This window comes from Manis javanica, chromosome 3, assembly GCF_040802235.1.
Source record: "Manis javanica isolate MJ-LG chromosome 3, MJ_LKY, whole genome shotgun sequence".
NCBI lineage: Eukaryota > Metazoa > Chordata > Mammalia > Pholidota > Manidae > Manis > Manis javanica.
In genome coordinates, this window is record NC_133158.1 from 55896813 (window position 1) to 55911572 (window position 14760).

Sequence of the window (14760 nt, forward strand, 5' to 3'; positions counted from 1 at the left end):
ACTTATAATTTTTTTAATTGAACTGTAGGTGATATACAATATTATATTGGTTTCAAGTGTACAACATAGTGATTTAACAATTCTATACATTACAAAATGCTCACCATGATAAGTATAGTTTCTGTCATCATACAAAGATAATAAACTTTATTGACTATTCCCTATTACGTATTTCCCATCCCCATGATTTATCTATTTTATAATTGGAAGTTTGTACTTCTGTCCCTTTCACTTGTTTCACCCATCTCCTCAACCCCTTCCCTGTGGCAACCACCAGTTTGTTCTCTGTTTATTGGTCTTTTTGTTTGTTCATTTGTTTTATATTTTATATTTTATATTTCACATGTAAGGGAAATCATGGTATTTGTTCTTCTCTGTCTGAATTATTTCACTTACATGATACCCTCTTGGTCCATCCGTGTGTCATCAATGTCAACATTTCATTCTTTATAGCTGAGCAATACTCCGTGTGTGTGTGTGTGTGTGTGTGTGTGTGTGTGTATACACGCTATATCTTCTTTTTCCATTCATCTATCAGCGGGCATTTGGTTTGCTTCCCCAGCTTGTAAATAATGCTGCAGTGAACATAGGGGCATATATGTCTTTTCAAATTAGTGATTTTCTGTTCTTTGTGTAAGTTACCAGAAGTGGAACTAGTGGGTCATATGGTATTTCTGTTTTTAATTTGTTTCAGGAATCTCCATACTGTTTTCCATAGTGGACACTTACAAATTCACTTTAACTATATTTCTCTTTTTTTAGATAAACTTTATACCAGTTGAGCTAGCTCTTCCTCCTTTTTATAGTACCTTGTTCAATGAATTTAAAACATCTTAGACTCAAATATTAGTGTGGAAATACAGCTATCTGTCATCTTTAAACACCTGATTTCCTAACTGAAACAAAGAAACCTTCACTCTTTCTAATTCTTAATATGTTAACATAGATTTATTCTCCGGAGGGGGGAATATACTTTAAAAACTGTACCAGGAAAATACTATTATAAAATAAAATTTATTCTCTCTTACACATTTCCCAATAACATTTTCTGACTTAGGATGATCATTTTTCACAGTCATAGGGAAAGGCCTGTTCTATAATAGGACTATCTTTAGGGAATGCATTATGTAAACTTTGTTTTTTATAGATATAAATTAAGTTTGGTCTTAAGATAATAAACAATTAATTTAGTACACCATTTCTTATTTCTAGACTTAATTTTGAAGGAGAGTTGCATGTTTTTTTATTATAAAAGTTAATATCCCAAAATTAAAGTTTTATTTTAAAAGATAAAAATCCCAAAGTTACCATAAATGTAGAAAGTATCTTTTCCCAAATAATACTTACTGACATATCTCTGTTTTGCCACAGAATAATGACAGATCTAATGCCATATCAAGTTCACCTACAACAGAAACAGGTAATAGACCCAGAGGTGCAGCTAACCATTGAACTTTTGTGATACTTGTGTCTGTTGTTTTATTTAATTTTTTCACCTTCTTTAATCTTACTTTGCTTTTCTGTGCCAATCAGTCCATCATTCCCCTGCATATTCCTTTCCCACTGCTGGTCTCCTGAGAAACCAGCCCCAGCGCCCTGAGAGCTTCCTTTTCCGAGCAGCCATCAGGGCAGAAACAAACAAAGGTAGGTGGTAGTGACTGTTAAATAAAGTGGTGGGGAGGCTTTATACAGTGACATTAACTGTTACATGCTTTTTTAATCTTCTACCCTGAGATGTCACCTTGGCAGAAGCTGTAAACTCTGCATTTGTTAGCTCACTAATGTGAAAGCAGGTGAATCTTGTTTGAATTTGTTTTAATTAGAAAGTTTGTTAGTACCACCTAAAAATAGATTACATTGTTTGAATAAATAAACTCAGAGCTTTTTAAAGAATATTCCTTCTCTCTGTAATGAGCTCTCTTTCATATTTTTCTGTTGATAAAAGCAGTTTCCTGTATTCTTACACTTAGTCTCATATTTTTAAGTTAATATGACAGATTTCTACTTGACTCCCAAAGAAATTACCTGGAAGCAGAAAAAAACATTTCAAGTCAAAATAACTACTTTTAATCTTACTTATAGATGTATTCACAGTGAGATTTTAAATCAAACCAGACACACATTGCTGGTGGGATTGTAAATTACTTTGGAAAACTGTTTACATTATCTACTAATGTTTGAGCATTTGTATATCCTATGACTAACAGTTTTGCTTTCTGAAATATGTACATGTGTAACAAAAGATGTACAAAATATTCATAGCAACATCATTCATAATAGCCCCAAACTGAATGTCTATCAACAATAGGATGGATAAGTAATTGGATATATTCGTACAATGGGATACCATATAAGCAATGAAAATGAAAAAATTAACGAAAATATGGATACGTTTTATAAACAAAATGTTGATCAAAAGAAGCCAGACACAAAAGCATACATACGTACAATATGGTTTCACTTGTAGAAACTTCAAAAATGGAGATAACTAATCTGTGGTGTTAGAAGTCATGAAGCACGTGGTTAAAACCTAATGTTGTTAGAAGTAATCTTTGGGTACTGATGGGGAAGGAAGGAGAGGAGCTTCTGGGAGTTGGTAATGTTGTGTTTATTGACTTGGTTTTGTCCTCTTTATAATGATAACTTATTGAGCTATTTGTTTCTGAGTTGCTTAATTTTTGTATTTGTTATTTTTTAATGAAAACATTTTTAAATGGATGTGAGCCTAAAAGTAGTTGAGCCAGACAAGCAATGGATATTTGGCAGTTTTTAATGCCATTCTCCCTATTACTGTATATATTTGAAAGTTTTCATAATAAAAACTTTTTTTAAGAGTCAATCCAAAAGTAGAAAGTGCTATACTTGCAAGGATAGTGTGATCAGACAGATCCAAGTATTTTCCAGCACTTGGCAATTGCCTTTCGATCTTACATATTAATATTTTTTTAGGTCATGCTTTACCTGTTCTTTCATCTTCTGTATCTACCACTGATTCAGCAGATCCCATAACAAGACAGAATTCAAGACAGAGAGAAGAAGAGCTGGAATTAATTGATCAACTGCGGAAAGTATGTCCTTTACCTTTAAACTATACTTGTTCAGTGGTACTGGTAGAGCCCAAAATCTGCATTTATTTGTTTGACTTACAACTTTTAACAGAATCAAAAAGGGCCCATTGTGTGCTGTATTGCCCATTATATGCTAAATATAAAAGAAGTTTTGCTATTAAGAAAATGATTTTCATCTGTTTGGTAGGAAAATAAGTTGAATTATACTATAAAGCTCAATCCCTGGCCCTCCCCAGTAAAAAAATTAACTGCTTCATATTGTAAAGACATAAGAGCAATAATAATTTATATATACGTACATATATATGTATCACACATCATATGTAGTGTTTATTTCATTTTGGAATTGAAAGAGAATCAAATTTTTTAAACAGAAAATTGTAAATGAATCTTTGCTATTTTGCCGCATTGTGGCTTAGCTGCCATACATATGTATTGGATCTCAAGTTTTTGACTTAGGATAGATAGAAGGATAAAATAGACATTGTGGTACTTAAATTTTCTGCTTTTTATTTGCTTTCTAACCAAACATATTCCATCGTAGTTCCATTACACTCTATTTGTCAGCTACTCTTCAATTATATATTACCCGTTTTCCTGTTCTTTTAGCATATTGAGTACCGGTTGAAAGTATCTCTACCTTGTGATCTTGGAGCAGCTTTAACCGATGGTGTTGTTCTTTGCCACTTGGCCAATCATGTGCGGCCTCGGTCCGTCCCAAGCATTCACGTCCCTTCACCAGCTGTAGTAAGTTCATAATGCTAAAAAATGTTGACATTTATTAAGTACAGTAGCAGGCATTGTGCATAATGCTAGGGATACAAATATGAATAATCCAGTTCCAGCCTTCCTGGGTCTCACTTCTGCTAGAGAAAAAAATAGGCATGCAAACAATATCTTACAGCAGTGTGATAAATGTTAAAAGAGAAATGTATAAGAGGTGTGCTCTAGGAATACCAAAAGGGGACACTTATCTCTGCTTGGAGAGTTGGGAAAGCCTTACCCAGGGAGGTTAAAATTTGACTAATTCTTAAAGTATAAGTAGGAATTTGCCAGCATGTCAGAGAAGGGGGAAGATATTCTGGGTACAGTATTCCTACATTCAAAAGATAATGAAGATCATGGCATACTCAAGGAATTCTTAATTTGGTCAAAATACATCATGCACAAGATAGGGGTACAAATGCAGGAAATAAAGCCAGAGAGATCAGCCACAGGCCCCGTGATAAGTCTGCATGTACTATGTCAGGGAGTTGGGAGTTTGTCTTAGGGTAGAAAGTGAGAAAACACAGCAAGAATTTGAGGGGAATAGTAGGGTTATCCTTGCAGTTTAGAAAGATGTGTGACCATCCTCAGGTGCAAAATGAGGGAGAATATGCGTTCAGGATGACTGGCTGGTTTTCTTTAGACTGCTGGTCACATCAGGATGGCAAGCCACAAAGGAAAGAGAAGGAAGGCTTTGGGTTGGCACACTCTCCTTTTTTTTCCTTCAAATTTTTTACATAAAATTTTCAAATCAGAAAAATTGAAACAGTAATACAGAGAACACAAAATCTCCACCTAGATTTTCATTTATCTCATTTTGCCATCTTGCTTTGCCATTATTTGTGTATGTATTTTAATTGCAACCATTTAAAAGTTGCAGATATTCAAACACTTTACCCTCTGATTATTTCAGAACTGTCCTAGGCTACCTTGCTCTTCTCCATAGCCTATAGACAGTGACTGACTGATATCGGGACTGAGCCCTCCTGCCTGAAGGTGGGCATGAGGTGTGATCCACACTCCAGTGCTCTCTGGGATCAGGCTGAAACTGGGAAGGGGACAGCTTTGAGCCATAGCAGCCAGCAGGGAGTGGTGGTGGAAGGTGAGGGTGGACACACAGCCTAGGCAAAGGGGCTCCTGGGTGCAGCTTCAGCAGCATCCACAAGGTATATTCAGATGTCTCCAGTTGTTCAAGAATCTCTCTCATAGCTGCTCTCTCTCCTCTCCCCTCCCTGGTGTACACATGTACCACCAGGATATAATCAAGGTTCCTGTATAGCATTTGATGGGTACTTGATGGTTGATGACACTGAATGGATACTGTGCAATTGTAACATGCTTAAGTGTCTAAAAGATTTGACCTCATTTCATTTTCTGGTTATTTGCTGTTATTTAACAGACCCTTTTTGATACAGAGTTTTACTCAAATTGCAGTTGTATCTCAGCCTGTAGGTTGCCACTGCTGGATATTTTTCTTGCTATGTCTCCAGTTGTAAATCATATATCCCTCCCAGAGACTTGTATTCTTTTAATTATCCAAGCTGCTTTGTTACCAAAGTCTCAAGGTAATGATATGGCCCTTTCTGCTCTAGCATATCCAAAATAAAATTATGCATTTCTTTCTAAGGTGGTAGCCACTGTCTATTTAGTGACTTCAGAAAAAGGCAGTTTAGTGTAGAAAATGCAGAGAGGAGTAGTGTAGTACCACCACTCAAGTAGCTCCTTAAGATGTGAAAAACTTGGTTTTAGTCCTAAAGGTGGTGATTACAAGAGTAGGAATTGACGTGCTATTTGGCAACACCAGTAAGGAAGGGCTTGTTCATACTTTGCATTCTTTCCAGTTTTTATCAACTGAGTTAAGGAAAAAACAAGTTTTTAAAAGTAGTAATAAAAAAGGGACAAATCTTTCATTCTTCATTTCCAGGGGACATAGGAAGGAGCTAAGGTAAAAAGTGCAATTTGGGACTAAGGGTGACTGAGGTTCTTTACCTTGATCAACAGAACACAGTGCTTTCCATTTAAGAATATAAAATACATATAGGAAAAATAAAAGTATTTTATATATACTTAACTGTTCAGAGAAATCAAACAGATGGATCTTCTCATTAATCAGAGAAATATGGGTATAACATGAGACTAGAGCATTTAAAACTTGCTAGCAAAATCAACAGTAAAACTTAACTCATATTTATTGAGCACATATCCAGTGCCAGCCATTCTGCAAGAGATGAAAACTACAGAAATAAGTTACAAGTGGCCCATTCTTTCGAGAACATTAATTCCTCTTTTTTTAAAAAAAGAGGTCTTTCATGAAATAATATCCTTGACACTTAAAAGGAAGTAAGCCTATTAAATAAAATTGTTCAAGAGGAGATCTTTTTGGTTAATGAATGAATAGTCACTTAACTGTCAGGTTAAGAAACATGTAAATATGTAAAATCTACCAAATTACAACATTTGGGAGTAAAAAAATGGACTTTGAGTCAACCAGATGAAAATTGTCCAGTATTTTAATTAAAAGAAAAAGAAAAAAAACCAAAAAACTCTATAAATTGTGATAATGAGAATCTTGAATAAGTCAGTAATGCTTTAATAGGGTTTCTGTTATGTAGTAGATTTCAGAATGAATGTTTACATCTGTCTTTTGTTTATATGAATTGCTCTTTCTCATGTTAGATTGATTTCTTCCCATATTTTGTTATTCTGATCATACAGAGACTTTTATAGCTTACTTTGCTAGTAGAGATTTGTTTGTGGTGATAATGAAAATTAAAGCCAAATATAAATGAAAAACCATAGCAATTTCTTGATGGCTACAGTATAATAATTTATAGTAATTTTGTGAGAACTGGCTGATTAGACCTCTGAATGAACTTAATAAACACTTTCTTTATATATTATTCAAACCATGATTTATTTTCCCCAGTTCAAAAAATGATCCCTCATTATAAGGGGAGGTCTTATGTTCAGGCATTTTAAAAGAAACTCAGGCACGTGCGCTTGCAAGCTTTGTGCTATGATTCATTTCCCTTAGTTATTTTGGGGGATCAGTGATGTTTGATAAACTTTTGTTTGGTTGTCTGTCCAATAGGCATAGGTGGTAAGTAGGACAGTTTACTTCCTTAGAAGTGTACTATTGAATCATGTCAAAAATTATTACAAATACTGTGATGTTGTGACAACTCACTGAGTGAACTATGTTTCCAAGCTTCAAGATGACCTGAAAAAATTCTGAATCATTTCAAATTCCACAGTAATGAAACTGTTTATTTCTTATTCCTTTCAGTATAGATTATGCTCTTACTGAAATTACTTTCTTCCCCAAAACCTGCATCTAATTTCTTACTTCAAATCAGGCTGTACATTATAGAAATAGAACAGGTTATATGTGGCTATCCAAAACCATGTGTTATGTCATCCAGAATTCTGGAAAAGCTTGTGGGTATATAGCAAGTTCGTATGAGATTTGATTTAAGGAAAAATCATGAGCCCTTCTGCACTCTAGAGGGATAGAGTCTTCACCCCTTTTGACTAGCCACTCCGTTGAACAGAGCAGGGATTTGTAGCCTGGGATTCATGCACTTACTTCCCCAGCCTCCAGAGCTCTATCAACTTCCCCAAATGCTGTGCTCTTCCCAAGAGTAGATTCACAGCTCTCATCAGACTATAGAAGGAGTTGTATACTAATTATTAATCACTGACCTACATCCCTGGAATTTAGATAAATAATGAAGGAAGGAAAGAATGGGGAGAGAAATTATATTTCTCCACTCCTCTCCCCTCTCGATTGTTAATCAGAACTCTGCTCTCTTCAAGAAAAATCCTAAAGGAAATTTTGTGTTCTACTTCCCCCTCCTCTGACACCTTTGTATCTTAAGGTACTAGCAGTCTTCAAGGTGATGCTGAATTAGAACCCATGATCATTATTATGAGCTGCCTTTTTTTTTATCTGAGGTGGTAGTGATTCCTAACCAATTTTTAACTTAGCAGCATGAAGTCTATCCTTTTATCCTTTGTTTTGCACAGAAACAGTTGTTTTTCTACCTATGCAGTCAGACCTCTCTCACCCCGCTCTCCCACAAACACTGGCATCTGAATGGTAGTTTGAGAAATGTAGGGGGTCCTTCTCTAGAACAAAATGCCCAGGTCCTTCCTTGTGCTAGAGCCTCTCATCCATAGTTTCCCTGTGCACACACCCCTAGCCTTCTCTGCCAAACTCAGATCAGGATCCTGGTTGCTTAGCTAAATTCCCGTCATAATAAGAGAAAGTAGAGCATTGTTTCTATTTCCTTTTCTACAGGCAGAGAGGGAAACTGGTACATGGAGAGAGAATTTCTAGCCAGTGAGAAAATTCTCCTAAATGAAAGCAGTTGTCCTGTTGTCTTTTTTCCCCAGCTTCTCTTTAAAGTTAAGCTCTTGTCCCAGTAGCTTTCACCACAGTGCCTTTTCTCTTGTGCCTCAGTTCACGCTACATCCCTCTTAACCAGCCAGGAGCTGAGAAGACCGAAGTATAGCTTGTCCAGTGGGCAGCCTGCTCTTTCATATGTAGAAAGTGGAAGAGAAAGAGTCCAGCTCCAGTGTGAATTAGGCATTATGAACCCCTGCCCCCCATCATGATTCTTTTTCTCCTTCTGTTAAGTAGGTCATGATTCTATTTATGTTTCACTCCTTTTTTTTTTTTTAACTTTTTTACTTCAGTGATACAAGAACTTGGCATAGGCAAGAAAGGGTGCTCTTCATAGAAACCTAATTCCTATCTTCCTTCTGGACCTATCTGAAAGTTTTTCCATTGAAATTTTAAAATTATTACTTTCCTTCTGTCTCACTTGTTACCTTTTTCTTTTTAATAAAGCGAGTCCCAGCCCCTGCTACCTTTCTCAGATTGAGATTATAGTACTTTCAACCATTATTATGTATTTACCTTGTTCCCCTTGTTCTGACAGAGTATCATATTCTGTCTTTGAATACCCAGATACTCACAAGTGAACCCTTTGTTTTCTAGAGACGGTACAGGCTTCCATCTGCTTACCTTTATAAAAACTCTGCATCAGAGGCCCTGCAAATGTTTGCTTTACACACCTGATGCTTAAATATAATGGAAATCAGCCAGTGAATTTGAGCAGTTGAGTTTGTTAATCATTCTGGGAAATGGAATTCATATTTCTTACATATAACCCATAACCTACTAAGGTTTTATTGATACACACTCTTACAAAGGTTTCACATAAAAAACAATGTGGTTACTACATTCACCCATATTATCGAGTCCCCCCCATACCCCATTGCAGTCACTGCCCATCAGTGTAGTAAGATGCCACAGAGTCACTCCTTGTCTTCTCTGTGCTACAGTGTCTTCCCCATGATCCCCTCCACCCCATGTGTACTAATCATAATATACCGATCAATCCCCTTCTCCCTCCCTCCCCACCCACCCTCCCGCACCCCTCCCCTTTGGTAACTACTAGTCCCTTGGAGTCTGTTAGTCTGCTGCTGTTTTGTTCCTTCAATTTTGCTTCATTGTTATACTCCTTAAAAGAGGAAAATCATTGGGCACTTGTCTTTCTCTGCCTGGCTTATTTCACTGAGGATAATACCCTCCAGCTCCATTCATGTTGTTGCAAATGGTAGGGTTTCTTTCTTTCATATGGCTGGATAGTATTCCATTGTGTATATGTACCACATCTTCTTTATCCATTCATCTACTGATGGACACTTAGGTTGCTTCCATTTCTTGGCTATTGTAAATAGTGCTGCAATAAACAGGGGTCCATATGTCTTTATGAATCTGAGAACTTACATTCTTTGGGTAAATTCCTAGGAGTGGAATTCCCAGGTCAGATGGTATTTCTATTTTCAGCTTTTTGAGGAACCTCTATACTGCTTTCCACAATGGTTGAACTAGTTTACATTCCCACCAGCAGTGTGGAAGGGTTCCCCTTTCTCCACATCCTCGCCAACATTTGTTCTTACTCTTTTCGATGCTGGCCATCCTAACTGGTGTGAGGTAATATCTTATTGTGCTTTTAATTTGCATTTCCCTGATAATTAGCAGTGTGGAGCATCTTTTCATGTGCCTGCTGGCCATCTGGATTTCTTCTTTGGAGAAGTGTCTGTTCAGATCCTCTGCCCATTTTTTAATTGGGTTATTTGCTTTTTAGGTGTTGAAGCATGTGAGTTCTTTATATATTTTGGATGTTAACCCCTTATTGGATATGTCATTTACAAATATATTCTCCCATACTGTGGGTTGCCTTTTTTTTCTACTGATGATGCCCTTTGCTGTACAGAAGCTTTTTAGTATGATGTAGTCCCATATGCTCATTTTTGCTTTTGTTTCCTTTGCCTGAGGAGATGCATTCAAGAAAAAGTTGCTTGTGTTTATATTCAAGAGATTTTTCCCTGTGTTTTCTTCTAAGAGTTTTATGGTTTCATGACTTATATTCAGGTCTTTTATGCATTTCGAGTTGACTTTTGTGTATGGAGTTAGACAGTTTCATTCTCTTACATGTAGCTGTCCATTTTTGCCAACACCAGTTGTTGAAGAGACTGTCATTTCCCTACTGTATATCCATGGCTCCTTTATCATATATTAATTGGCCATATGTGTGTGGGTTTATATCTGGACTTTCTATTCTGTTCCACTGATCTATGGGTCTGTTCTTGTGCCAGTACCAAATTGTTTTGATTACTGTGGCTTTGTAGTAGAGCTTGAAGTTGGGAGCGTAATCCCCCCAGCTTAGTCTTCCTTCTCAGGATTGCTTTGGCTGTTGGGATCTTTTGTGGTTCCATATGAATTTTAGAACTATTTGTCTGGTTCATTGAAGAATGCTGTCAGTATTTTGATAGGGATTGCATCGAATCTGTAGCTTTAGGCAGGATGGCCATTTTGACAATATTAATTCTTTCTATCCATGAGGACAGGATGTATTTCCACTTATTGGTATCTTTAATTTCTCTCATGGGTGTCTTGTAGTTTACAGGGTATAGGTCTTTCACCTCCTTGATTAGGTTTATTCTTAGGTATTTTATTCTTTTAGATGCAATTGTAAGTGGAATTGTTTTCGTGATTTCTCTTTCTGCTAATTTGTCATTAGTACATAGGAATGCAAAAGATTTCTGTATACTAATTTTTTATCCTGAAACCTTGCTGAATTCAGTTATTAGTTCTAGTAGTTTTGGGGTAGATTCTTTAGGATTTTTTATGTACAATATCATGTCATCTGCTAACAGTGACAGTTTGACTTCTTCCTTACCAATTTGGATGCCTTTTATTTTTTGTGTTGTCTGCTGTGGCTTGGACCTCCAGTACTATGCTGAATAAAAGTGGTGAGAGTGGGCATCCTTGTCTTGTTCCCAATCTTAGAGTAAAAGCTTTCAGCTTTTCACTGTTAAGTATGCTGCTGGCTGTGGGTTCATCATATATGGGCTTTATTATGTTGAGGTACTTGCCCTCTCTACCCATTTAAAAAAAAAAAAGTTTGCTGACCCTCTGGTCTAAAGCATTGAATTACAAAGCAATTGGTGAGAGTGTTTTTAAAGTTAGCAAATTTTTTTAAAAGTTTGCCAGTAACACCACATTTTCCTTCCTTCACAGCCTAAATTAACAATGGCAAAATGCAGGCGAAATGTGGAGAATTTCCTAGAAGCTTGCAGAAAAATTGGTGTACCTCAGGTAATAAATTTATCATTTTTTGTTGTCTAAATAGACTTTGATATTATTTTCCAAAAATCTTTCAGAAATGTAAGTATCTAAAATCTTATAGGACTACTTCTGAATTAAGTGATAATTACTAACATGATTACGTGTTTCTAGAGTCAGTCAATATACTTCTGAGCAGTTTCCTTAATTATTTCCAAGGGCCAAGCAAAGAAATCATACACACATAAATTTAAGTAAATTGTAAAAAGTAATTAGTGCTAAGTAATCAAAAAAACAGTTATTCTGATATTTTCCTAAACCTTCCTACTTGCTGTTGGACCTATGCATCTTCATACACAGCACAATCTATGCTTCAAAATCAATGCATCTGAGATTGGGAATGCTTCTGTTGGCTTCAATTTTTTTAGCACTGTAATAATTTAAGAAAATGTTGATTTTGAAATAACTTCAGATTTAGAGAAGTGTTGCAAAGAGTCAGCATGTACACTGCAGTCAGGTTCCTGTACTGGTACAGGAGTATAATCTATATATAAACAGAGTAGGTCATCCAAACTGATAAACACTGGACAGTGCTGTTAACTAAATTACAGACTTTATTCCAGTGTTGCCACCACGCTCTAATACTTGGGAATTCAGTGTCATAAGAGGCATTTCTAGGCATTTTTCTTGCTATTGAGGCTTATTGTCTCTAGGTTCCTCAGTGTTTATAGTTTTATTGCCTTTTAAATAGTTGCACTTTTTAAAAGATGTGGTTGAAGGACATGAACTTGTTACACTTTTTACTCAACTACCCTTTTAAAAAACAATTGTTAAGCCAACTAAGCATGGTACTCTTAAGAAATAATATATTTAATGATATGTATAGATAAATTTAAAGAAATAAACAACTTGGATTAACCACAATCATCGTGGTTCCTGTCATCATATTTTGTCCAACCTTCAAAGAGGAAAACATGACTGTTTCTCTCAGCTTCTTAATTAGCTGTCAGAAACCCCGGATTGGCCACTAGACTCAACTCCATTATTTCTCTGGGAATTTAAGTCCTTGTCCTAATTGCGTTCATGACAGTGCCTCTTCTCTACCCAGTTCTCCATTCCTCTCTCTTAACTGTCAAGGAGATGAGATGATCCCAGAGTCCCTTGTCCAACAAACAGCTGTCTCCTTCAGCTCTCACATGTTGCAGAGCGGAAGAGCGAGAGTCCGGCTCCATAGAGCATCTGCATTAGCCAGCACGAATTCCCATGATTTTTTTTTCTTTTTGAATAATTGTAATTCTGCAATTTTTCAATTTTTTCTTCTGTTGTTTTTCTTTTTTAAAGCTGAGTTGTTAAAAGAACTGAAAGCTACATCTAGTTGGTAGATAACAAGGGCCTTTTTTGTTCCTATGGACAAATTCACAGATTTTTAATTTGTATATCATACTGTTTTCTAGCACATCATGTCTTTTAGAATAAACCATTTTGAAACATACTAAGAGAGCATTAAAAGGTTTCGAAGCAAATAGCATGCATTTTCTCCATGTTAACAAGCAGGTTCTAATATTCATATGTACACATTAACATTCAGTGTTTGGTTTCTACCTGCTTATCACGTTACCTAAGTGTGCCCCATACCTGGCCTGGTGCCGTATCACATTGTCTTTGAACAAAAGAATGTGGCATGGGTTGCTTCAGGGAATGGTAATAAAAGAGGCACTGTACCCAGGGAGAAGGATGCTGAAAACAGGACCACATAGCAAGCTGTTAGCCCGAATTAGCCTGCATCAGCCCTGTTAAAAAGTCCTGTTGCTGGTGTGTGTGTGTCCTCCTTGTATCTGTACTCTGGGCTTTACAAAACCATCATCTGTCTCAGATTTTAAAGTCCATACACTGAAGTTCAGAATGTACCTGCCATCAGCAAAATACGAAAACAGTATGCCTTAACGCATGCAATTAATTCAGTATTTGCCAAGCAATGATTAACAGTATCTATTATGGGCCAATCTGCCTCTGTTCCTAACAGAGCAGTGCTATTTGAAGGCAAGAGATAGAACAAAATATAATTTAAAAAGACTGGGTACTTCTCCAGAGTGGTTAGACTGGAGTTCTTGACACATCCTTCCACGCTTTCCCTCTCCCCCACCAGAAAAAGGAAGTGAGCATTCCACCTACACCACCTCTTCCTCTCCTCTTCTGCCTTTCTCCCCGAAGTCTCTACCACCACCACCATGCTACTCCCACTTTTAGGTAGTTTCTTGTTAGTCTGCTACTTTTGCTAAAAAACTGGTCCTTTGCTTAGGACAAAGTGAAGGAAAAAAAGTAAGTACACAAACCTGTATGTTCAAACCAGCATTCTCCAGTCCCTCGGCCACAGGAGGAAAGAAGCCTATACTTCCTCCTTTTCCTTTGTTCTCCCCCACTTTCTGGGCATTTTGACTTTTAGCTAAACATCCCCACTTGCTCTGTTTGACTTGTGAAGAAAACCAGGGATGTAAAAATGGTCACTTTTGAAAATGTGTAACATGAAACTTAACGCTCTAAGTATTTGTCAGGTTCTATGTCCAGACAATATATATAAAGATAAACAATTTCCCTTCTCAGTAAAACTTTTATTAAAGTATTTACAAGTTAAATTATCAATGAAACACTAAAGAATAAGGTTAACTATTAAAAAACCTGTAATGAAGGTGGACACAAAGGTATTCTCTTTATTATTTGCTTTTATAGCATATATGTTAACATTCAAAAAGCTATAATGGGTGATAAAAATTTCTACTTGAGTCCAGTATCTTTTGTCTTAGAGTTATTGTATATTAGGTATTAAAGAATATTTCCCTGTTACCAAGTCCAGTAAGGTTTTTATTTAATTTCTTAATCTGCAGACTGAAGGGTTTGGATGCTCTCACGCCCCTGCCAGTCTGGATTCATTCCATACCTACTAGTAAACTGGCCGTGGTTACACAGGTTCAGCTTGATGTTCAGGGAGCACCACATCACTCAGTGTGCCCGGCCGGGGGAGCGCACTTCCCTCAGTGCGCTTTACTTGTTCTTTCCACCTTGAATTTCCTGGCTTTCTCCGAAAACTTCCTTCTCCTCAGCCCACGCCCAGGTTTGGTCCTTGCTTTCTGACCTGTTCTTGTTTTGGTAACAGGGAAGAGTAGAGTTGAGAAAGGGGTTGCCTCGTGCAGGCCTCACCTCTCTCAGGCTCCTACAACCCTAGGCCAACACCCTGTTCTGCCCATTGTACCCTAAGTGTTCACACTAGTCACCAATAAACCAGTTTTAATC

At 36.8% G+C, this 14760-nt stretch overlaps 1 protein-coding gene across 7 annotated transcripts in view; it reads left to right on the forward strand.

Annotated features, from left to right (window-relative positions):
• The window catches only part of LRCH3 (leucine rich repeats and calponin homology domain containing 3), a 113819-nt gene that overhangs the window by 93033 nt on the left and 6026 nt on the right, over positions 1 to 14760 (forward strand). For 5 of the 7 annotated variants that reach the window (XM_073231476.1, XM_037013211.2, XM_037013214.2 and 2 more), the window contains 5 exons: positions 1372 to 1420; positions 1534 to 1644; positions 2950 to 3068; positions 3678 to 3815; positions 11428 to 11505. In XM_073231476.1, the coding sequence (XP_073087577.1) occupies positions 1372 to 1420; positions 1534 to 1644; positions 2950 to 3068; positions 3678 to 3815; positions 11428 to 11505 (495 nt within the window). The remainder of the gene's footprint in view (positions 1 to 1371; positions 1421 to 1533; positions 1645 to 2949; positions 3069 to 3677; positions 3816 to 11427; positions 11506 to 14760) is intronic. The other 2 variants (XM_073231477.1, XM_073231478.1) reach the window with 2 other exon arrangements.